The following is a 26,362-nucleotide window of genomic DNA, read 5'->3' on the forward strand; positions in this document are numbered from 1 at the left end:
TTTGCTAAAAATGTCAGTGTTTTCCATCCTCCCTTTTCAAATGATTCATGAATGTAGGTGGGAATAAGCAGCCCGAACACACTGATTTGGAACATCTGTGTAAAAGTAGCATATGTCTTAGGCTGGGAATAAATACAGTATAGGGGCTTGTCCTAACTAAATGCTATGACAAATGCCAATCCAAATATTTACAGTCTATAAAATTAGTCTTACTAACACTGTTTATACAATTAGGTAGTGTGAAGCAGTTTTCACTTTAATCATACATTGGCAAAATTCATAGGTGTCTCCTCCATTTTACTATAGTTCCTAATTTATTCAATAAAATTATTCTACATCAGAATTAACTAATTGCAAACATAATTTTTAAGCCTAAACGTTTTTCAAATTTTAGGTATTTCAACCCATACCATGCAGGACCACAAATGTATCCTCTAACAGCAGCTAAAAGGCAGATAGATACAAAAGATCTAAGTTGGGTATTGATTTATGTTGGATTTTTTAAATTTCTCACATAATTACTGAAGAAAAACTATTGCAATGCAAAAGTGCAGCACAGACTGTTCATAACATGCCAGTTTAGCTCAGTATATCACCCACAAAAGCATAAAGTGTGTGAAGGAAAAAGCATGAAAAGGAAAGTTTCTGAAGCAGTGTTTTCTTTCACAGCGGGAGAATTAAACATATCTCAACATAGTGTTTTGGGGCTCTCCACTATTAGTATATTTTATTTAATTATCTAATAATTATGTAAGTGGATGCTAAAACAGTGGCACTTGATCATTAAGAAGCATTAACATAGCACAGAAGTACAGTGCAGGGCAGAAGTACCAGCTCAAGTTTCTTATGACTCTTAAAGAATACAAAAGCAAAATTCCAGGCACCCTGCTAGACAGTCCATTCTGCTTTTCTTTTTTTTTAATACTCTAGATGTGCCTGAAAAATAAAATTCTACACAACTGGTTTTAAAAAATCTGTAGACTGAGAGTCTGACAGAAAGGCGTAGCTAAAATGATGCTGAAGAGTGAATGCCATCAACAAAGAATTCAAATTTTAATTCTCTTTTATTCTGAATTTGTGCTGTTGGTTGAGCACAAACTGAAGCAATCACTGCTGCAGCTGTATCCACCTTGGGGAAAAAATGTTAATGGCTCTAGAAAAGCACTAGAAAAGCTCTAAAGAAGGAATTCAAAACCTAGAACATTTGTTTCAGTGTGGGCAAACAGAAGAATGCAATTAATATAGACATCCAAAAACAAGGCAGGAGTGATTTACCTGCAGCCCTCAAAGCCCAGAATATGTGACAATTCTTATCACAGAGATTACTCTTGCCTTGCTGACGATGCCCAATGCCACTGCCACCAGGCAGATCACAAACTGGAACAGGTTTTAACAGCAATGCCAGTTTGGAGGACAAGCATGCAACAGTTCATATTTAAGATATGCATCAGACTCTCCACCTTGGAAGACAGGATGTCTTTTGAAGCTGTGCCTGTGACAGCTGTGATACCAAAAAATAGTGCCAAGAGGTTATTTGGGCCCCATTATACAGAAGGTCACTCTAAATGTCATAATGGCACACCAGGTTATTTCCATCTTCTCTAAACTTGATACAAGACATTTAAGAGTCAAAAAACATTTGCTCTTAACAAACTAACCTTTTGAAATCACTGTACTTTAGAATTGTTTTAAAAACAGTGACAAACTAACAAACCTGACAACTTAGTGTGTAAACCCACAGCACTGAAACTTGGCACAGAAGGGGGGCATTCCCAGGTGCCACACTCCTATTACCCACTCATGAACAAATAATTATTTTGGAAGTAAAAGGAGACCCTGGAAAACTTCAAAAACCTCAACAGTTATTGCTTTCTATACAATGAATCCCATCTCAAGTCATACATTGAAGTACTACTGAGTTGGCACAGAAATGGATTAAAGCCAGGAAATTCTAAGTTTAAGCTGACTCGCCATCCTTAGCACACTCTATTGTCCTTTATCCCTAAAATTTAATTAAACCTCAGTCCTGACCAGTTGTAATAAGTAGTACAGAAAACTGATTATCGGAATTGCTTTCCTCCAACAGGCCCATTGTGCTACACTTCCCCTATGCAAAATACAAAAGACCCTATGTACATTTCTCTTTCTCTGTGAAAAGAGGGCTGGAAAAAAAAAATCCAGTCTGAACTTTTATTTAGTTGCCAATTGTGCTGTGGAATGAAAGTAAGCATTTTCTTTTAAAAGCTGATTCAAATTCAGTACTTAATCATGCCACAGCAGAGCAAAAGCAGTAACAAATTATGTTACAATTACATTAGAAATTCTTCTACAAGATTTTGTTTTCAGTCACGTCTAATCTTTCAATAGCTGCTCTTTCTAGGACTGATATTTTCCTAACAGCCTTTGTGCCTGCAACTAGCTGCTCTGATCAGAAACACTTGGAATGTAAGGAAAATATGTATGTGCATGTGTGTGCAGAGAACAGACAGAGAGGAAAGCAGTCACATTTGATTATAAAAAAACTAGTAGAAGCCATAAAATATTTCCTTCAATCTTCTATATGTTGGGTTTTTTTCCTTATTCTTGGAGATTATTTACTCCTGCACTAACCAATTTGTTTTCTCTGCTGCAGATCACTGCAATATACTATTACAAAGTAATGGTTTTAAAATTTAAAATGCTGTGAACTCCACTTCAAATAACAGACCCAAAACCCAGGCCTCAAGTGCTTACATTAAAGCAGACTCACCACTAACTGGATGGATGACTAAGCCATCCAGAAAAAGGTAAAAGAGCTGGCAGGCCACAGGACACACAAATTGAGAGCCCAGGTTTTAAAACTCCTCTTTGTCTACAGTGCTCTCCCTCTTACCCAGAAAAAGTCAGATGACTTGAAGATATCAAATAACATCTGTTTTCTAAACAACACACTAATGCCTACAAAATTTATAACACCCACTTTTGAAACAATACAGAAGACAGCTCAGCCTGCAAATCCAAAAACTTTAAAGGAATTTTAATTAGCAATTTCAAAAAGATGCCTATAATCCAGGCAGCATATCACTGCCATGAGATGAAATAAAAAATACGTATGCAAAGCCATCTACGGTATTATAAGGATATCCAACAGAATTCTGAAAGCCTTTGGGTTAAAGCTATTAAACTTGTAGAGCTTCAAAGTGGAAAGGTACAGCCCTTCACAGGCCAGCAACAGGTCAGTGCCTGTTAGAGTGATGCCTCATCGTTCCTCTGGTAAATGACTCCTGCTTTGGCTGCCACGGCTCCCTCATTCCCATCTACCTCTGCTCTCTGCCACAAACACAACACAGCAACGTCTTTGCTCACCAAAATGAAAATGCAAATCCCTACCATGTCCTCCTCACTCTCAAGCTTATGTAAATATGTTTTCCTAGTACACAGCATTCTACAGACTGGAGTACCATAGCAAAGGACAAATTGACATTCCCTGCTTTTCTGCACGGCATTCCTGGGTTTATAGAGGTTCAGGGATGTTTTCCAAAAGTCATTCCAAAAGCAGCTAATGATCAATGCTGGTAACTTCTCTTCATCTCTAAGAAGGGAACGGACCCAAACCACCCTAGGATGAGAACACAGATAGATTTCAAAGCTGGCTACATAGGATTAATAATCATACAATAACAGAATATGCTGAGTTTGAAGGGACCCATCAGGATCATTGAGCCCAATTCCTGGCCCAGCACAGTACATCCCAAGAATCCCACCATGTGCCTAAGAGCATTGTGCAAATGTTTCTGGAGCTCTGTCAGGCTTAACCACTTCCCTGGGGAGCCTGTTAAACACACACCCACCCTGTGGGTAAAAACCCCTTCATGATATTCAACCTAAACCTCCCTTAACTCAGCTTAATTCCATTTCCTCGAGTCACTGGTCACAAGAGTGAAGAGATCCTGCCCTGTCTCTGGCAGCACCCACTGCTCAGGGACTCCCAGAATAAGCTCTGCACATTTCATCAACAGTTACATGAGACTGCTTCTACTTGAAACCTTAAGTAACGCAAGCACCACATTGCGAGAGCAAAGGGTTGCTACAGTCATGACAAAATGAACAGCTGCCACACAATTTGATGAAAGTGCCAGTTTCCATGCCAATGCCACAATCCTTTCAATGAGGCATTTGGCCAACATATTAAAATCCTTAGACCATCAGGAAAACAACAAAGCAATTCCACACTAACAGCCACAGTGTGTTATGGCATCTATTGTTATTAAAAATACAGTAGATGTAGAATTACAGGTTACAGAAAGAGATGAGTATTTCTCTTTAGTTTCAGAAACTGAAAAGCAAAGAAGAAAAATGTTTTTGTAGTAATATGACAGGCGACATAAACAGTAAGAAATTTGACAGCTGCATATGCCAAACTCGTACGTTTGCTATGAACAAGGCTGTATGAGACCTCTTAAGGCAGAAGTTCACAGATGCAGCGCTGAAGTCAGGTTTGAAGGGCGGTGGTGGGTGGAAAACCATAACTAGCAGGCAGCAGGGCTTTGCAGTTGTTTTGCAGGCAGCTCAGAACGGTGAAGTAAATAAACAAATAAGTGAAACTGAGCCAGCAGCAATTTGTGACGTGCAGTGTGACTGGCTGTCATTCAGAGCTGGCTCATCTGCTCTTCGAGTGCATGGATTTGACTTGAAACTGTTCCATGCACACATACACAGAAAGTTTCCATTAAATCCATGGAGACTGAATAGAGCCCCTAATGAGGCTTAGAAATTGACTTTTCACCTCTCTGAAAAGCATACCTGCAGTACATTGAAAGCTGACCACAAAAGCCACCTTCAGCTCCACAGTGCAGCACGCTGGACCCAACAACCAAAGTGCAGAGGAACAGGATGGTCCCACAGGCACCAGCACTTGTCTGGCTCCATCATAAGCTGCACAGAAAAGCAGCACCACCAAAACATGTTTCATTCTGGGAGGAAGTCTGCATTTTTGGCAGCTGAGCAGACTAAAGGCCTGGCCAAACACAAGCTGATACAGAAGCAGAGATGGGGCTGCCCTCTGCAGCAGCAGCCAACCAGATGCATTGCGCAAACCCATTTTTAGATGCTCTTGCCTGGAGTATTGAGGACCTGAACTCAATAACCTGTTATGTGCTTCTAGGCTCCACTGAGAGCACAGAGCACAGAGCTGACCCGGCACAGGCTCTAAATGATTGTGGCTGAACAATCCATAGCAATCACGACTTGTTCGCTGAAGAATTTGCAATTGCAATCAGAACCTCTCTACAACCCCCGGGAAAAAATGATCAAGAAGAAACGAAATAGGCTTTGTTATATCCACCAACAATAATGTAAAATAACACCAACTAGAAATAAAGACAAATACTAGGCAGGCTAACAACAAATGGAGTTTTCATTTCTCACTGGGGCTATTTTTAGATGCATTCATATTTAAATATGAAGGTAATTTCCCAGTGCAGCTGTTAACAGCTCTTCCTGAGCTTCTCTTGGAGTCTGGGTGTTGCATCTGCGGGCATTTGCAAGGCAAACTTCTGGTTTCAGTGCATTTTAACTACAAAAGCAGATGTTTCAAGCATCACCTTCAAAAATCATACTTTGCATCTCAGGGGGTACTGTGGCCAATTGATTTGTAAAAGGTTTGAGGTTTTATGTACAAAACTATGTTGCTATTGTAACAAGCATCTTGCGTGGCTTTTACCTGAGGTACATATCAGGTGAACAAAACCTATAAATGATCTGCTAGTTAGGGCTACTGATGGTTTGAGAAATGCATGATTTTAAAGAATCATTGAACAGGTCAAGAACCACTCCAGTTTTAATGAGGGACTCTGTCTGCTTGTCTCATTCAAATTAAGATTTTATTTTTTCTTTGTCATTAAGTGGTAATCAAATAGTTCTCACAATTCTACTGTATCTGAAAGCCTGCTTATGTGGAGAGAGATACAGTAATGCTTTAATTAGGACTACAGACAGACCATATTTGATTCAGACCATGGGTCCAGCTAGCCCTGTCAATACCATCACTACATAGTTCTGCTTTCAGAGCAATGTGCAAAACTGAGTTTTAGACCTCTGAGTTTCTGTCAAAATACCTGAAGATTAGAAATAGATTTATATCCTGGTTTTAAAACCCACCTAGAGTAGCAAGCATAGAAATGAAAAGCCAAACCACTCAAGAGTGTATATCACTGATCTCTCTATCCCATGGCATGACTTAGACTGTAATGACTGTGCTACAGGCCTTGTGTTTAACCTGCTGTCTTGGCAGAGCTAGGCCTGCCTTCCACATTTTTTACAGAAGGGAATGGAGACAAAACCTCTGGCATCAATGCCACAAACTTCCAGTGAAGAGCAGTGGGGTTTAGGTGGAGAAGCAGGTGAAAGAGTGACGATAAAGCAGCTTTGAAAATCTTTTTTCCCACCAATGAATTGGATACAAAGCTATACAGTGTAGACCGTTCTTAGGGGAGACAAAAACATGCTCAGCTGTCTATGTGAAAGGCAGGAGTTTGGTTTTCTTACTTTTAAGGTGAGAGGAGAAACAAGGAACTCAAAGAAAAAGTCAGACTCTCTTCTTCACTAACAGACCTGCTGTTGTCACCTTCTCAGGCAAGTCAACTATCTTACGTGCTGCACATCACACACAGCCACATCCAGGTCAGCCAAATGGCTTTGTTCTCCTGAGTCACAGAGCTGAAGGTCTCTTATGGGTTCCTACAGGTTACCTCTCTTTAGGATTCCCAACACTTCCCCCAAGGCCTTGGGATTGGCAGCAGCAATTAGTGTGTGTGCACCAAAGGCCAAAGAACAAAACCTTTGAGGAAGGAGATTAAAGATGGATTAAGGAAGGGAGAACAAAAAAAAAAGAAAATGAGGAACACTGCTCCAGATACCAAGCTTAAAATTAATTTCAGATTCCAATTCCCATGAAAATTCAGCCTCTTACCACTTCAGTGAACTTCATCCTCAGTACCAGCAAGTCATACCCACTAAATAATGCATGCCCATCACCTGCTCAAATTCCCAGGTCTCAGGCCTTCTTCTCACTTCCCTGCTCACCAGCAAGTTCTGGGCAGACAGCTGGTAGGGGAGAGCTTCTCACTCCTCAGTGTCTGTAGTCATTCTAGGTGTTGGAACTGGGTGAAGACTAAAGAGGGATTGCTCAAGGAGTACCTGGGAAACTCTCCAACTAGAATGTGCTTCTGAGACTCAAAGGAAATAGGATGCCTCTGCTGAGAATGCCAGTGCTTTAGGAATGAGATCTCCTTTGCACATGAGGGAAATTCTAAACAAAATTTAATGGGTAAAAAGTAAAGTCACCATTAATGATGTACGACTAGGAAAGGAAATGTGAAAGAACACACACATATGCCTTACAACTACTTTTTTTTCTGTTTAGCTTCAAGGATCTTTCCACAGCACATTCAGCCAGCAGATGCTGAAAACACGCCAGCGCCTACACCAATTCACACAGATGGTGCTGGTGGGGTTGAGCCTTGTACAAAACTTACTTGTCTTCTCAACTAAGATAAAGATTCTGCCTGTGTGTCCTTTTCCTGAGTCAGAATTTCATCACCGCGTTTCTCATGGCCAGGGAAATTTAAAAATTCCTGTTAACTCACTTTTAATGACCATATCAACCCATAACTTTCTGCCAACCCCATTAACTGCTGTTGTACAAAGCCATTCCTGAAACAGCCTCTCTTGCTGAACAGAGGAAGACAGAATAATAACCCCTGCTCACGACTAAATAAATCTGTTCAGACAATGTAAACTTAGTCCTTCCTGAGAATAAACACTTCTGAGTTATTCATATATTCAACACTGGCACAGCCTTTCGTAATTTCAAACCCAGGTATTACACAAGCAAATCAGCAAATGCACAGACTCCGGCTCATTGCTAGATGTTAACACAGACTAGACACAAACAACTAGGGTGGTGCATTTGGCCAAAATAAATGTGCTAATGCTTCCATTTGCCTGCAAAGCAGGGGGTGTATGTTTTTGCAGAGATTACAGATCACCACCTAATGCCTTCAGCAGCACTGTATCCCCATACACTTGCTTTGAGTTTACCAGGAATGCTAAATACTCAAATTGGGGAACTCATACATTATACAAGTGCAGAAACTTAGCCACTGTAATTTTACCAGATTAGACCTAAGCAAGACTGCTCAACTAATAGGAGGAGGAAAGAAAATAGGAAACTCTCTAACATGTAAAATGGGCCAAAGGAGGACAATAAGAGAGAGAAAATAGTTCAACAGAAGCAGCTTCTCTCGGCATAAGATCAAGGCACAAAAAAATGCACAATGCAAAAAAAGCTGGAATGTGAATGTTCCCATGTGGGTTGATGTGTGGAGAAACAACTGTTGGGCACTGCAGGAGGAGGGGGAGAGGAGGTGGGTAAGAGGCAGGGCATATGCAAAAAGCCTGGCAGAGGGCGGCTGAGTGGTGGAGACAAAGGCGGAAAATCCTCTGGGGCCATCAGGAAGTAAAAACAAAGAGAAAGTACCAGAAGAACTATTTTCATGGCCTGCAAATAGACTTGAGAGAAAACATGTGACTTTTCAAGCTTTCAGAACAAACTTGTGAAGAACTATGATTTATAAAAACTGGTTATGAATATAAAACGAGAAACATGAATTTTGCCCAACTGATTGTCTGACCAGTGTCTAAACAGGCACCAGCAGGAGCAGCAATGAGTTCCAACATTAACAAACAAAACAGGAACATGGACAGAAAGGAGTCATCCACCCCAAGCCCCTTCTTAGCAAGCCCCAAATCACCCTTGCCTTGCATATCTCTCTATCCTCAAAGGCTGGCTCTGGGTAACTCTTGCATAAGCAGCAACAAAGCTCCAAGAAAGAGTCCAAGACCAAAATTGCACCCGATTTTTTTTCCTGCCATTTCAGAAGGTTTCAGGTTGGTTTTTTCTTTAGCTTTTTTTAAATGTATTTCTGTACTACTGGAGCCCTTTTTATAGAGGCAGGTGTAAAAATGCATTTACCACTTTGTTCAGCTCAGTATAGGCCTCATCCATAAAAATGTGAATTTGCAAATGCAGAACTACCCTGAGGGCAGAACAGCAGGTTTTTTCCTTCACAGGATTCTTCCTCACACACACTAGACATTACTAACAATCTCAGCTAAGGTTTTCAAGGTTGTTTTGGAGGAACACTATTTTTCCTGCCTTTAACACACTTTCAAAGCCACATCAAGCAAAAGGAAAGTCTCTTGTGTTCTGACAGCATTGCTTACTTTGTCAAGTAAGCAAGGAAAAACTCCATGTTCTTCATAGCTGCAAAGGAGTTAGCACTGTTTCTCCTAAAAATGTTGTCATGGTGGCTTCATGGTTTGACATCTAACAAACAGAGGAAATTGCTTTTTAAATACAAATATTCACTTTGAGCATTAGGAGCAAACTTTCCTGGAATGGACTCTACAGAGTCAGCTTATTCACCCACTGCAATATGTCCTGTAAATAATAAAAAATAAATACCTCACTCAAAGGCTTTGCAATTTCAAGTACCCTATTAAGTTACTTAATTTTGCTGTCCATAGCACATGATCTCACAAGCAAAGCTGTTTATTTGCCTTAGGGAAAATACAGATGTGATTGCATCAGGAGTGTTTCTGAGTTGACAGGGCTTTTCCCTGGGGCTGTTTAGGAGAGCTGGAAAGAAGAATGGGGAGAAAGCCTGGAGAGAAGAGGGAGGAATGGCAGAAAATACAGGTACAGTGGTCTAACCTCCTGGCCTTGACAGAGAGACAAAATAACCACAGTAACAACTATTACCTCTCACATTCCTTTCGCAGGGGAAAAGAAAGAAGCACACTTGAGCCCACCTACTTTAAAATAAGTATTTAGTTTTAGACTCTTCATACCTCTCTAGCTCTGCTGTGGACAGTCTTGCATGATTACACTCCCATTTTTGACACATTTGATACAGAGCTGCTGCACCAACTTTGACAAGGTACTCCATGTACATACACAGTGCTGAAAGCTGAATTTGACAGACATTTGTACTTGGAAGGAATATATCCAAAACTGGATTCTAATTCTGAAATGGTTCTGATCATTTAAAGACTGAAGTCTAACACAAAATGCAATATGTATTTGCTGAGAAACACTACTTAGTGAATATCAGGAAACCTTTCAGGATGTGCATCATACTGAAGTTCATATTTCAGCATCCTCTTTCCTTACATGTCTCTACAAATCAGCCTATGCCTAACTTGGATTTGGGACAGCTTGCTTTGGAAAATCAATATAACCTCATAAAAGCCTGAAGCTAAAACCCACTAACATTCATTTCAGCTTATTCCATTGAATATCAAACTATTACTCTCAGCTTTATCTGACAGAAACCTGTCCTTGAGATGCTCAACAAAGCAAGGGTTCAGTTTTGATTCTTGAAGACAGCCAGCCCTCTCCTTCACTGAGGATGAGTGATCTCAGATTCAATTTCACTTCCCAGTCAAGGTGTTTGGTTTCTCAATATTTCATAAATGTCCTGCCTGGAAATGTATATGACTGGAACCTGATCTACAGCAGGACAGAGTATATCCAGAAATCCTGTCAAGTCACAGGGAGAGTCATTCAGGTCAACCCTTGGCTGAGGGAGTTCCCAGAACTTCAATTCTTATCACACCATCAGGATGCTTAGGAGAAGAAAAAAAAAAAAGGCATCATCATTTCCACATTAGCCTAAGAGCACCTTCCAAGAGCATGTTATAAACCTGCATAAAATTCTGTGAAACACATTATGTAGTGTGAGTACTCTGAATTTCCCACCCGACATCTTTTAAACCCTCTCAGCCCATGAAGCATTAACAAGATTACTGTGTCTTCCAAAAGGTAATTTCCCTGTAGGTCTGACAAGAACTTTAATCTCAGTGTCATGAGCATTAATTAATTCTATAAACAAAATACAGGTAAAACATTATTTTAACTTAAAAATTCAACTAAAATATCTCATTATATTCCTAGGCTTTGGCACGCCTAGGAATATACACACACGCCTGTGTGTTAAATATTCATATTTTTATTCCCAACATATGAGTAGCTCCATCCTTGTTAACAGAACTTCTCCATTCTCTTGGAACTGAAGACACCTTGAATTCCTACATTTTAAGAAAAGGATGGAGAACGTGGTCAAGATCTCCATGTACAAGATATTTTTGTGGAGAGCATTTTAAAGGCTACCCACCTTCTGAAGAAGTATATTTATGAAGTTTGCATAAAATAACACAGTCAAAAATCTGTTTGCAACAGCACATTAAAGACCCTTCAGTACTCCAGAGCAGCTGTGACCGGGTGAAATGTAATTATTTTTGACATGCCCTTTGGAATTCTCTAGGAACACATACTGTAATTTCTAACCAGTGCCATAAGTACTGGGCCAGCCTTGGAATTAAGCTGAGAGATAGCTGGATGAGTACCATATACATCTTTTATAAGCATCCCACAGATCTGTGTGAAGGCTTAGCAACATGGCACAGCAACATAACCCTGGAATCTCTTACGTAATACAGCTTGAGAAATACCAAATACATAAAGTTTTTGAAAAATACTACTATAACCTTTAAGGAATCTCAGTTAAAAAAAAAAAAAAAAAAAAAAAAAAAAAAAAAAAACCAAACAAAACAGGATAGGTGCAACATTTCCCAAGTCTTAGCATTTCCAGAGCCCACTATTCTGTCCCACATGATGAGACAGGGCCATGCTGTAGCACTAGATGTATGATATGTTCATGTAATACATGTACATATGTATCCATATGCCTATAATGTGCCAGATATGCATTAAGATGTATGTGCAATACAGATGATCATTCTGAGCTGGTTAGGACACAGCTCACTGCCAGGATTATCAATACAGACAATTGCACCTTAACCTGAAGTCAATTTATTATTAGTTTTTGCTCTCCTCAGGGAAAGATTAGAATTGAAGTGGCAGTGAAAAAATCCTTTTCCTTCCTTATAAAAGAAAATCAATCCAGTTTTTTTTTAATTAGTTGAATAAATACAGCATGTATATAACATTTCATATCTCTAAGTATCAAGTCAATCAAGCAGCATTCAAAAATTTATTAAAATCCTCTTGAGAAGGATGAGTTTGACACTTTTGTCTGGTTTTGTTTGTGACAAAAGAGATCAACAGCAATTAAAGTATTCAAACTTTACACAGACGGTGCACCTATGTAGAAGTTTCTATAGGATTTACAGAAGTTGAGCTCTCTTTGAAATTTTAATGGAGCTTGGTCTTGTAGTCTTCTGATACTAGCAAAAAGTGCAACTGGAGGATAACTGGGATGAGCAGAGCCAGTTTTCAGGAGTTTGCCTTCCCCCAGACATTGGCTGTGTGCTGGAGAACAGGCTGGTCAAGGCCCTGCATGAGGTGGCCAAGATCACTTGTGCACGGCCAATGAAGAGAACGGGATGCTCGTGAATGCAGCAGCTGTCTGCTGGGAGAGACATCCCATTCAATGGGAAATTTTTAAAAAACCAAAACAACAGAAACATCAACCTCATCTGCCAAAGCTAATGCTACAGGTAAAGGAAACTCGGTTTGATGAAAAAACGCCTGGGGAAGATGTTTTCTACTTTGCCCTTTAACGACCATAAATTTCTGCTTGTGTTTGAAGGGCAGAAACTTTAGGACAAATCCCCAAGGAGTGCAGCCTGGCCAGGCCGCAGTTCGCACTCAATCTCAGTCCTGTCGCATGATAAGGGATGTCCTGGCGAGTTCATATCCATTTGATGATTCTAAAGGAGTGACCTCGGGAAAACCCTCAAATTCCTCAAAACTGCCATAGCCTGCAATGCTTTTCACGAAGCGCCACAGCCTGGGAGATGCCAGGGGAGCCAGCGACAGCACCCACAGCCATGTGGTGACTGGAACCGAGAAAATTTATCCATTTATTTGTGCTTTAAAGGCAAATAAATTTAAATTTAATTTTTTAAAGTTTTGTTTGTTTTTCGTGAAACTCGCGGCCTGTCCTGCTCCTTGGACCCAAAACCAGAGAACCGGGATCACCTCCCCAGCCCAAAACCGGGCACCGGGAGATGAACTGGGGGATGAACTGGGGCATGAAAGGGAGCCACCCCGCTCCCGACACGGCCACCAGCGGCACCATCGCTTCCCTGCCACGTCAAGAATAGGCTAAAGCAATAGTTTTGAACCTCTGCCCCCGGAGCGGGGCTGAGGCGCCACGTCCGCCCCCGACACCCCCTGCGCGGCCGGCGGGCCGGTGGCGCCGCCTGCTGCTCCCCCTAGCGGCCGTCCCGCGCCGCGCCCCGCCCCGGCCCCGCCCCCCGTGACGTCCGGCCCCGCCCCCGCGGCTCCGCCGCTGCCGCCGCGACTTGAGGGGCGCGCGCCGAGCTCCGTCCGCGGCCGCCCCGCCACAGCGCAGCGCCCGCTCCGCACCGCGCTCCGCTCCCGGAGCACCGCCGGCACCGCGCCGCCCCTCCCCGCGCCGCTCCGCAGGTAAGCGCGGCATAAACCGCTTCTTCTCCTCCGCGGGACTTGCGCGGCTCGGGGGGATGCGGAGAAAGAGGAGGATGTGGAGGGAAGTTTGGGCGCGCTCCCCGCACCGCCAGCCGCTTCCCGGCGCGGAGTGCGGGCACGGCGCTGCGGCGGGGAGAGCCCGCCCGCCCGCCCTCCCTCCCGGCGGGGTGCGCAGGAGCGCAGCGGGCTTAGCCCGCACATCTGGAGCGGAGCCGGGGGTTCCCCAGGCTGGGCGTGCGGTGCCGGCGCTGCCCCGGCGCCCGGAGAAGGAGGCAGCGCGAAGCCGCCCTGCCTGCGTGCGCGGGGGCGGAGAGCAGCGCGGGGGGACCCGCAGAGCAGCGCCCGCGGCGCTGGGACCCCGGCCGCGCGTTCGAACGCCGATGGTGGGGGATGCTCCTGCGCGTACCCCGCATCGCTCCCACGGCTGGGAAACTTCCCCCTCCCTCCATCCCCTTCTTGCTGCATCTATTTAAAAGGAAAAAAAAAAAAAAAAAATTCGAGGCGATGCGTTCGCGCCCCTGCGCAGCGCTGTCCCCCGCACCACAAAGTCTGCGGGCGAGAAGATGGGCAACAAAATGGTTGCACAGAAAGAATGCAACAGGCCCAAATTCCCGCCCCGACGCCCCACTTTCTTTGGGAAGAAGAGCTGGCTCATAATCCTCCTGCGATTCCATAGGTGCTCGCCTAGTCCTAATCAACTTTTCAGCTGTTTTCAGTGTATTAAGTGATTGTGTGCCCCCGTATAGGCACAGCTAATTAATTTATAAATGGCTTGCAAATAAATAATTCACTACATACTTTGTTGCACACCTCATCTCTACGTGATTCTGACCTCAAAAATCGTCTGCTGGATATGCCAAAATCTTTTGGTCTTAGCTCTTTTCCTCAAATGCAATTAGAAGCTGCTGCAACTTAGTTGATCAGGCAGAGCCCAAGTATTCCTGCATTTCCCAACGTAGTGGTCCTGCTTCCAGCATCTGCCATAGCTCACAGCAAGCAGGCACAGCTTTTTGATTTTGGGGTTGGTTGGCTGGTTCTTTTTTTGGATTCCTGCTTAGTTTCCAAGCTCATCCCCTTGGTGAATAAAAGCTCAGCTCTTGCACAGACAGCTGCCTTTCTGGCTCAGTCCTGCTCTTTGAGGTTGCCTCAATTTTAATCTCTCAGACCGCAAAGGGGTTTGAGCTCAACCCTGGCACATCCAGGCAAAGTTGCAAGGAGTGTTGCAAACGCGAGGACGAGTGTAATTAACTAATTCATGGAATGCTGTTACCGACGGGTTATTCATTCGGGCTGAAGGCAAGTCGCTTCCCTTCTGCAAGGGATCAGTTCTGGTCAGTTAACAGAGTACAGTGGAGTATTTTCTACACCAGATTCACACCAAAATGCAGAATTACTTTACAGTTCAATCTTATTCTTGCACATTAGCTGAATGCATTTTCTCTTTGCCTCTTTGAAACATGAAGATTCACATTTTGCATTTCCGTGTACATCTTTTATACAAAGAGGCTGGAAATGTTCAGACTTTAAAAAACAGTTCATTATCCTGACCCCAATTTCCTTGTCTAAAATATACTGCCCAAAAAGATAGAAGCATCAGTTATGCTCACCATCTATTGCCTGGGGATATGGCTTCTTAATGAACATTTCTTTGAATTAGACTGAAAAACGCATTTGTCAATTCAAGTGTATAAAGAAAATAATTATTTGCTATAAAACAGAAAGAAGACCAGTCTGTGTTTTCCTGGTCGATATATGCCACGCATTAGGTCATACTCAAGAGCTTTCAGTGCCCTTCCCTCCCTCAAAAGAAAACCCACCTTCAAGTTTCCTTTAATTTATTCCAAACCCATACAATACAGCCCTGTTTAAGATAGGGTTTCAGATATTTCATAAACAAAAGGTATACCTGGGTTTACAGAAAGCCAATTATCTTTGAAATACACTGGGTTTATTCTAATCCTACTTCATGCTGCTATCAAGCTTTTTTATTTTTCCATCCACATTTAATCAATTCTAAAAGCTGTATTTTTTCCTGTCTTCTGTGCTCCTCCTGTATACCAGAAACAGTGACAGCCCTTGGAATATATTTAAAATGCTAATTCTCTTCTTTTTTTTTTTTTTTTGTACACTTGTACCATTTTAACTGGAAAACAACCAGATAAATACTGCAAGTAATCAGCATGGGAAATTCTTTAAACTCTCTAGAAGAGTGATTTATTTTATTTTTTTATAACTCCCTCCTTTGCAAGCTGCCTCTGTTTTCTCAACGGGAGACTTTGTTGTAATTAAAGCAGAGAAGACTGGACAGCAGCAAAAAACATCTGACTTGTGGCTCTTAAAAGCACAGGTTTTGTAGCATGTACCACCCCCCAGTGGGCAAAAAACTCTGTAGTAAACTCACAGCGAGCTTTGATCTCCAGAAATGAAGTGGATACATTTTACAGGAAGAACGAAATAAAGATGAGTTTCTGGGTTGGGGTTTTTGGGGTTTGTTTTGGTTTGGGTTTTTTCCTCTGTCACCAGTAGCTAAAAGTTGTCTGATATTGTGCAAGGCAATGGTGACTAATCCAAGCAATTGCTGGAGTTTGCAAACTTTGCAGTTGCAGTTATTTGAAGTGGCTTCAGTTGGGAGATGGCCATCTTTGTCTCCTTGGAGCAGGAAGCATGGATGCTAATGGCTAGTTAGCTCTTAAGTTTTTTCCTTAATCACTTCAAAGCACAGGAGTGCACGGAAGAATTAATACGTGATTGCTTACATTTCTTTTTAAAAGCAGCCAAATACCACTCAGGGCAGGAATGTTGAAAAGTGTTCAGTACATATCTTATGGCATCACTACCTCTCTTGTGCCTTTCATGAGCTGTAAGAAGCCAAACATTCTTACAGCTTCGTGTTTTTTCTAATTTTTTGAGGAGCAAACTTTATAATCAGGAGATGAGCAAACAACTTATTCAAAAGCAAAGAAACAAAACGACTGAAACTTTATCTAGTGTTAAAATAATGTTTTTACATGTCAGGAGTTTTGTGCCAGAAACTCCCTATCAGGTATAATTCTACCTAAACTTGTCAAGAGGGGAAAACCAGATTTTTTTTCCCTTGAAACAATGGCAGCATTTGTTCTCTATTCTTTTATTTAATGCCCAGACAAATTACCTCAGCAGCAGCTCTCAAAAAGAAAACGTAGAAGCCATAATTGGCTAAACTGAAAGAGCACTAAAACACAAACCAACAATCCTTTGCAAAAGATCTCCCCCTCAAAGTGTTTTCTTAACGTGCAGCAGAGCAGTCAAAACAACAGAGTGAGAAGGAATAGAAGTAATAGTCTGGGTCTTTTCAACCCAGCATCTTCAAAACTAGGAAACATTTTAGAAGTAAACTTCAGAAGAGAGGCACTCATAGTTCATTTCCATCCTCTACAGCAAATACAGGTTTGGCTGATCTTGGGTGTGGAGTCAAGCTTTTACTCAGAATTCATTTCTAAGTCAGATTTACTTGCATTTGAGGGAAGATCACATAACAATTTGCATTTTTTAGGACACTTGAGTTGGACTTAATAAGACACCAGCAGTATTATTCCTACTGCACAAGAAGTGGGAGCAAGTTTTCTGCAAGTAAATGAAATCTCCAACAAAAAACACCAACAAATCTCACTAACAGGCAGTGCTACAGTCTGACTGAAGGGCTCACTCTCACTTTAACAAACTCCTTTGCATTTTTTACCCCTTGCACAGACAGCTAGAGGACCTTCTGCTTGCCTAGCACCAAACAAAAGGCTGGGGCACCTTCCTGAAATACGATGATCGTGGAAATTGCAGCTCCTAGACAGAGTGCTTAGAAAGCATTTTGCTGTCACTATCAACTAACCCTGAGTAATACACTTAAAGAAAACAAAGTGTGGACATTGTTTTAAGTCTAGATTAGCACTGTGGAACTTCTTAAAAAAAAAAAAAAAAGTTGGTGAAGCTGTTTAAGCTGCAGCATGACCTTTGTAAGCACAACTGACTTTATAAGCAGTAGATGGACTTCACAAGTATTTTAAAAAATAAGCACATTTTGTGTTTCTGGTATGCTTCAGATTCTAAACAAATACAGAGCTACTTCTGGAATACAAGTACAGTGGTTAAGCAAATTGGCTTATCAAGTATGTACCTTCTAATGGTGGCTTTGAATAATCGTTTTGTCTTTTACAACCTAAAAATACCTAGTAGCTTCCCTTTCCTCTGTTACTTTGATGGTAAGAAAGAAGCCACTGAGCTACCAGAGTTGCTGCTGGAGAACACAGAGGTAGATTAGAAATTCAAATAAGCATTGTGTGACCTCAAGTGAGGCAGGTCTTGATTTTATTCGCATTTTCTATTAACTTGGAAAGAAATCTTTGACACTGTTTTTAGAAAAAATCCCAACTTTTCAAATCTACCAAAACTATTTATTTTGTTAAGCCATTGCCTGCCTACGGTACAGTGAGTGCAGCTGGACTCCATACTTCAGGTTAAATACAATGTGCTTCTTATGTACTTTTTTTTGGTTTTTTAATAGCTCAATTTATGTTGAACATTTTAAAATGAGATGATAAAACTTTTGCTGTACCACAGCAATAGGTCCACATGCAAGGTCCACACATAGCTGATATCTCTAGTAATTCCCTAGCTTACACAATCCCAGGAAAACTAATTTAACCATGTGGTTCAGAAAGTTGAGGAAAACATTGAATTTGGAATAAAGAGCAAAAAGGCTGCTGTTCAATTTTTCCAGTGTTACTTTTGTCACCAAAAAACAAGGACCGATTTTTTTTGCATTTAAAAATTATTAGCACAGTTTCTAAAATCTGGTCTGTTCCAAAATAATGGCTTCTTTCAAAACCATGTGTCCATGAAGCCTCCCAATCTGATGCTGCAGAAACCTGGCCACAGTGTCTGTACCAGTGGGGGTCACTTTTCTTTTCATCCTGCCCGATCAGCTATAATGACTTGGTGTCAGGGCATATTTAGAGACAGCTCAAGAAGGGGAAAGTTGGAGCATGGCAGCACTATTCCCTTCTTCTCTGCAGACAGATCACTGGAGCCTTTGATATGCAAAAACATTGTTTTCAGCTATAGCTTGAGATATAAAAGGGAAGTGCAAGATATCAAACAATCAAGACCTGAAGAAAACTATTCTAAGTTTAGAAAAGGGAGTGGGGGGTATGGTCTTAATCCACATTTTTGAAACAGTGTCATCTTCTCCAAAGAGACGTTTTCTTTTTCTTGCTCTTGTTTTCATGTAACTTTTGAGAGAAGGGATAGAAAAAAATTCCAGGAACTTAATGAGCTTTAGTGCTTTCATTTTAATCCTACACATTACTGCTATTATAATAGTGGCAATAAATGAAGAGATGACTATCAAATGAAGCACAGAGGAAACAGTTTATGTGCTAGAAAGGTAAAATAAATGAACTTGCTGTGTGCATGTATCTATGTAATGTATGCATACTAGAGCCAACGTTTTGCTTAATACTAACAAGTTTTTTACAGCTCCGAGTTCTAAAGAAAATTTATGATTTTAAGTACTTAAAAGTTATTGTAGCCTTCAAAGGCCTATTAAAGGAATTTATATTCCTATTTCACCATACCCTTCCAGAAAATACCTTCTATCATGACTTCACATTAGTTCCTAAGAGACACCATTTTTTTCTACAGCTGTTAAGTTGCTCTTTATTTCAAAGTTTTAGGAATAGGGCCTGGGCTTCTTTCCCCAAAACACTTGAGTAATACAGAGCAAGAAAACTAGACACTGGAAGAATACAGAGCTTTTTTGTTCCATTTCATAATGATTATATAATGTACCCAAATTACATAAGTTACCACTAAACATGCATTCCCTTCTGTTTAAAATGTGGCCACATAGACTGTTTTTTTGCCTTAAATAAAGCATACATAAAAATACTTATTTATGCCACCATGGGGGTCTCTTATTTTGAGTTCTTTTCTTTTGTTCATTGGGCAACTGCTGAAAACAAGATTCTGAAAACAAAGCTCAGAGGAGCACAAAAGCAGCAGCAGGAGAGAAGAGTCTTTTCCACTCCCTCACTGGGTGCTCACACCATCTCTCAAATGGGGGGCTTTGGGTTTTTTTTTTATGGTTAACATTTTGCTATGAAAAAGAGCAGCAGAATTTGTATCTATTTAAATATATCACTGCATATTCTGTGTTGCTGTAAGGAGTATGACTGGCCTGTTTCATAACAGACCTGCTACAAATTGCAAAAGACATTTTTAAAACACAGAGTGTTTGTGTTTAGGTCAGGTATTTTACAGAGGAGCAGAAGATGCTCTAGTTTTGCTCCCAGGAAGGCAACTAAGCAAGCATTACTCAGCACACTGTTCCTGCCAAGTGCTTTGGTTCCAAGGATCGTGCTTGGTCCCTTGGACAAATGTGATGTCACAAAAGGGAAAAGCAAGTACACATTAAGGATTTGTTTCGTTTCAGATTTAACCACTTTTATTTCAGACATGCTACCTACAGACATGCTGGGGACTTGGTATCTCACTGGATGTTTTACGCAGTAGTGATATGAAGTAGCCCAAGTTAAAATGCTGTTTAAAAAATTAATTAGTCTTCTGTAAGAAATACAAAGGAAAGAAATAATATTTTTAGAAAACTTACAGACTAAACCCACCTATGTATTGCCAAAAATCAGACACAGATGCCTGGCTAGTCCCTAGCTCAGAATCAACACGCTGCAAAGTGGGAAATGTATTAATACAATGCTTTCCCTTTCACACAGTAGCTAGTGAAAAGCAATTAGCTCCTTTTACACTTAAAACCAAGGAGATCATCTATTTGCCAGGAACACAAAAGCAACCATTTTGTTCTCCTCTAAGGAGGTAACACTAGCATTTGACATAAGATGAAAAACTTAATTTACAAATATTTTATTACTCTTTGCCTTATTTTTCTATTGAAATAAGGGAAAATACAGTTCCAGCAAAACTGCAGTAACATGAAACTACACAGCAAAACATTTTTTGGAAGAGCTCTGTGGATTTTGCTGAAATACCAATGCCCTGGGGAAACAAGGTGTGCTACTCATGTACAGGGGATGCAACCCTTAAAACTAGTATGCACCAGTTGTTATTAATTCCATTTTTTTTTGTTTTTATTTTTGCAGGACATTAGGAGTTCGAGGAAAGCATTCAAAGGGGAGTTTTCTGGGAAGGAATTGATATTTTTGTGGGGGTTTTTTATAATGAAGAAAACCATCTGAATTGCCTGATGTTTCTGTGGTAAAGTAACTTGCATTCTTGCAGCACAGGAGGAATTCTTTCCTGCATTACAAATTTGGAAGGAGCATTAAAAAGTGAGAGTTGGAAAACGTTTCTCTGAAAGAGGTGTGGATGTATCAGGATGTAGCTACTGTACAAAGGTCATACTTGGATAATTCTGGATAGGAAAAGCATCCCTTTCCTGACCTCCTGAAGAGGCTGCAGTCCTCAGCATAATGAATGGTTTCTATCACGCGGCACTGCAGTTCCCTCCTCTGACTACTACGCTGCACAGAAGAGTTTGTAAGAGTTACAAGGAAAGTAATTCCTGCTAAAGGCATTAAAGGAAACAAAAGAGGCTCTTCATTCACAGACTTCACATGAGGACTAAAATAGAAGGAAGCTGAAGCTTTTCTACACTGGGGCCTGGTGTGCTTATGTACCATGATAAATCTTGGTTGGAATGCTCATTGAGTATCGTGCCAGGAGCCAGGAAACACCACCACCACCAAGGAGCATCTGAGTAAACACCATCAAGAGAAAACTGCTTCATGGAGTAAACCATAAGAGTGACTGGGCAGAAAGACATCCCTTCACTGGATATCCTCAAGCACAAAATTTACTCATACTTTTAAATACGGTAGGATCAATATAAATTCATTTTCCTTTTCATGCCTCTGAGAATAAAGTTCAATTAATATATGAACCCATAAGAGAAAAGGTCATGACACTGCTTAATGCATAGGTCATCTTGCAGGAGTTCTCACAACCCTAATTACAATGGTAATTGAATTATGTTGTCTTAAAAGCTATAAAAATGCTAAATACCTGAGCTCAGTGTACAAACACACTACCAATGCAAAGTACAATCTCAGTCTCAAGAGTTAATTTCTACTATGCTAGTAATAGGAGGGGAAAACGTGATTAAACCTGCCAAATAGACTCTTATGAGTGTGCTACTTAGTAAAACGACTTTTGAGAATGACAAATATTTAAACATGAAATTAAGCATGTAATGAAATATTTCATCCAGTGAACTAGAAAGCCATAGCTCTACCAGCTACCTGCCAGTTGTAACATTCACCTTTCTGAGCAGTCACTTAAGCTTGAAAACCAAGAAAAATAGTCTACAGTGTTTTTGAGTTACACACTGTGAAGCTGAGCACTGGGGAAGACTTGGGAAAATGTCTTCACTGGGCCTCACTTTTATCTGCATTTTATGCTTTGCTTTTAGGGCTTTTTTTGAACTTCTGAAATAGCTACCACTAGACTTGTGGGTTTGGTAAGGGTTTTATAGTTCACTTAAGGGCTCCTGAGGAAGTTAGCTGGCTTAGGAATTACTTCTTATCTTTCAGATATAGAATGATTTACTTGAACTCTGGTGTGACTTCTGTTCCGTTCTTATCTGGTATCTGTGAACAAAGATTGTCGGTACACATGAAATAGGAAGGAATCCTTAGGAAGAGTCTTGTTGCTTAAGCAAAATAATTCACAGATCAGGCATACTTGATTATATTATTTTTAATCACTATGCAGAATAACCTATTTAGTTAATTGAACGAGTACAAGAAGTAGAATTATTGATGTAAGGAAAAGAGAGTAAAATGCACCTACGCACTTGAATTTTGGCTTAATGTGTGTTTCAGATGTCTTCTGTAATGTTGATTTTTTTATTGCGGTTTCTTCACTGATGATCTGGATAATTTTGTTTGTTTGGTTTTTTTAGATTGTTGAAGATCAGAACTGTATAGAAATCTCATCATTCCTGACCATGATTAGTGTTACCTGGAGCATCTTCCTAGTTTGGACTAAAATAGGGCTGTTACTTGACATGGCACCTTATTCTGTTAGTGCCAAATCATGCCCTTCAGTGTGTCGCTGTGATGTGGGTTTCATATATTGTAATGATCGCGATTTGACGTCTATTCCTACAGGAATCCCAGAAGATGCAACCACCCTCTTCCTTCAGAACAATCAAATAAATAATGCTGGGATTCCTTCAGAACTGAAGAACTTGCTTAGGGTGGAAAGAATATATTTATACCGCAACAGCCTAGATGAATTCCCCACTAACCTCCCTAAGTACATTAAGGAACTGCATTTGCAGGAGAACAATATAAGGACCATTACTTATGATTCACTTTCAAAAATTCCTTATCTGGAAGAACTGCATTTGGATGATAATTCTGTTTCTGCCGTTAGCATCGAGGATGGAGCTTTCCGGGACAACATCTATCTCAGACTTCTTTTTCTCTCTCGAAATCACCTTAGCACCATTCCCTGGGGTTTGCCTAAAACCATAGAAGAGCTACGCTTGGATGATAATCGCATTTCCACAATTTCTGAGCTGTCCCTTCAAGACCTTACAAATCTAAAACGCCTTGTTTTAGATGGAAATCTTCTAAATAATCATGGATTAGGAGACAAAGTCTTCATTAATCTAGTCAATCTTACAGAATTGTCATTGGTCCGCAATTCACTCACAGCTGCACCGGTGAATCTGCCGGGAACAAACCTAAGAAAGCTTTATCTCCAAGAAAACCACATCAACCGCGTGCCACCCAATGCTTTCTCTTACTTACGGCAATTGTACCGACTAGATATGTCCAATAACAATCTCAGCAATTTACCTCAGGGTGTCTTTGATGACCTGGACAACATCACTCAACTTTTTCTTCGCAACAACCCCTGGCACTGCGGGTGCAAAATGAAATGGGTGCGTGACTGGTTACAGTCACTGCCTTTGAAAGTGAACGTACGTGGACTGATGTGTCAGGCACCAGAAAAAGTACGTGGGATGGCTATCAAAGACCTCAGCGCAGACCTGTTTGACTGTAAGGACGATAGCGTGATAAGCACCGTCCAAATCACTACTGCAGTACCAAACACGTTATACCCAGCCCAGGGACACTGGCCCATTTCTGTGACCAAACAACCAGACATCAAGACTCCCAACCTAAATAAAAACTACAGAACCACGGTGAGCCCGGTACGCAAAATCATTACGATATTTGTGAAATCCGTAAGCACGGAGACCATCCACATCTCCTGGAAAGTTGCACTACCCATGACTGCTTTGAGACTGAGCTGGCTCAAGATGGGCCACAGCCCTGCCTTTGGATCTATAACTGAAACTATAGTTACAGGCGACAGAAGCGACTATTTGCTCACGGCTCTCGAACCGGAGTCGCCGTACCGAGTGTGCATGGTTCCCATGGAAACCAGCAACATCTATCTCTCCGACGAAACACCCGAGTGCATCGAGACCGAGACGGCGCCGCTGAAGATGTACAACCCTACCACCACCCTCAACCGGGAGCAGGAGAAAGAACCTTACAAAAACTCCAGCTTGCCCTTGGCCGCCATCATCGGCGGCGTGGTGGCGCTGGTGGCCATAGGGCTGCTGGCCCTGGTCTGCTGGTACGTGCACAGAAACGGGTCCCTGTTCTCCCGGAACTGCACCTACAGCAAGGGACGCCGGAGAAAAGATGACTATGCCGAAGCGGGAACCAAGAAGGATAACTCCATCTTGGAAATCAGGGAGACTTCTTTCCAGATGATACCAATTACCAGTGACCAAGTGTCCAAGGAGGAGTTTGTAATACACACCATTTTCCCACCTAATGGCATGAATCTGTACAAGAACAGCCACAGTGAAAGCAGTAGTAACAGGAGCTACAGAGACAGTGGTATTCCAGATTCAGATCATTCACACTCATGATACTGAGGGACGTGAAAGACTGGTTTGGGTTTTGTTGGGTTTTTTGGGTTTGTTTTGTTTTTTAAAGAAAACAAGAAAAGACTGACTTAACAGTTGCTGTTCTACTGCAAAACACTGGATTAAAAGACTGACAAAGCAATGTACTGTACATTTGCCATATAATTTATATTTAAGAACTTTTTATTAAAAGTTTCAAATTTCAGGCTACTGCTGCGATTAATGTAGTGGGGATACCTGACCACAATTCTATATTTTAGTATTTTTTAGTAATTTGTACTGTATTTTCCTTGCTAATATTGAAGTTACAGACCATTTAACTTTTGTGTTCTACTGAGTAAGATGACTTGTTGACTGTGAAAGTGAATTTTCTTGCCGTGTTGAGCAGTCAGAACATTCATCTGAGATCCTTGTAAGTGTAAGCACAGGTCATTTTTCACTTTGGTATTAATAAAATTATGTTGAACCTGGCAAGTCAGGAAGAGCAAAAATGGCTACAAAAAACTCACAGAACTTCCAGTGTTGGGTCTATTAAATCTGTAAACCACAACAATATTCAATAAACAAAAATGTGTGTAGTAATGGGCAATATCAGCTGTCTGGATATATCCATTCAACAGTGGTGAAATCCAATTTAAATGAGAACAAGCAAATTGATGATATGCATGAGACTGAAGCTTTTGGCAAGTGTTTAAAAAATCCCATAATCCCTAGAGGAAAGCATAACCAAATTCCAAACAAATAATAAAAAAAAAAAAAAAAAAAAAAAGGTAGGCTCTACAAACCAAAGGGATAGATACAGTTCAGGAATAGTTTTTTGGTTATCAGAGTCAGTAGTCTGTATATTACAGGCAAAATGGATGCTCACTGGCATTTGGGAGACAAGGGCAGGCAATGCTTTGAAACTGCTTTGAAAAGAAAAAGGGCTGAAAGTGCAGTTTCACAAGAAAGGGGAGCAGGACAAAACCCAAGGCAATAAATGCAAGGTCTCAAAAACTGTGGTCCCAGAGGTGAGCAGAAAAATGGAGAATGCAGCTCTTCTGAAGCATATACCGAGTCTGTGTTCAGTGTAATGCTGTTACAGTCAGGAATACTGCCCATTACTGTCACAGTTATCCAGAAATTCCTTGGTAAATCTGTAAGGTAACATGTTTCTTTCTGCCTTCCTGCTGAACTATGAGCTATTATGTTTAAACCCCAAGCCACTCTTTGTTGCAATAATCATTCTGTTTCTTCAACTAAAAACCAAAGTGCTTTGTATGCCCTTTGGCCAGTCTTGTGTGTGCCTTGATCCAACACTACATGTATCAAGCTTTTAAAAACTAAGAAAAAAGGAAATAATAAAATACCCACCTTTTCATACATAACTTAACTATGAAAAATACTGGTCTTATTCATGAATGAAGCTGAAAAACTACTTCAGAATTATGCTGCACCTCTGCAGTGCTCTGATAAGAAACCCACTCGGAAGTTACTACTTCTCAGGTCATGAGCTTCTGTGTTCAGGTTAACAGTATTACCCTTGCAGGTTTTCTTCATTATTAATCACTTGGAAAAAAGTTTTCACAACAGTGAACAGTGTGAACAATGAAAGGGAGGGAAGGAACCCTCTGAAGTACAGGGATTTTTTTAAAGAAACAGCAAATGAAAAATTTAATACTTCAGATAATATCTCAGACCATAAGGAATGTATACCAAATGCAGTTTAATTCTATGAGAATTTTAGTGGTGCTTGGCCTGTATGTTTCTTTAAGAGTAGTAAAGAATGAGAGAGTGACCAACACTGAGACTAATGGTTTCAGCCTGCAAATCAATCTCCTACCAGGGATCCATTTAACTCCACAGACCCAAAATTTCCAGTAACACACTTTTTTTTATCCTCATTTTCC

General features: G+C 40.9%; 2 protein-coding genes across 4 annotated transcripts in view; one reads left to right on the top strand and one right to left on the bottom strand.

The window, feature by feature from the left end:
• The window catches only part of MACROD2 (mono-ADP ribosylhydrolase 2), an 848,022-nt gene that overhangs the window by 722,058 nt on the left and 99,602 nt on the right, over positions 1-26,362 (bottom strand). The window lies entirely within an intron of this gene.
• FLRT3 (fibronectin leucine rich transmembrane protein 3) lies at positions 13,424-24,676 on the top strand. Its single transcript, XM_058019697.1, has 3 exons — positions 13,424-13,495; positions 20,662-21,395; positions 22,482-24,676. Exon 3 carries the CDS (start codon positions 22,527-22,529, stop codon positions 24,474-24,476), a length of 1,950 nt encoding a protein of 649 aa, XP_057875680.1. The 5' UTR covers positions 13,424-13,495; positions 20,662-21,395; positions 22,482-22,526; the 3' UTR covers positions 24,477-24,676.

The sequence above is a fragment of the Melospiza georgiana genome, chromosome 3 (genome assembly GCF_028018845.1).
Source record: "Melospiza georgiana isolate bMelGeo1 chromosome 3, bMelGeo1.pri, whole genome shotgun sequence".
NCBI classification, from domain to species: Eukaryota; Metazoa; Chordata; class Aves; order Passeriformes; family Passerellidae; genus Melospiza; species Melospiza georgiana.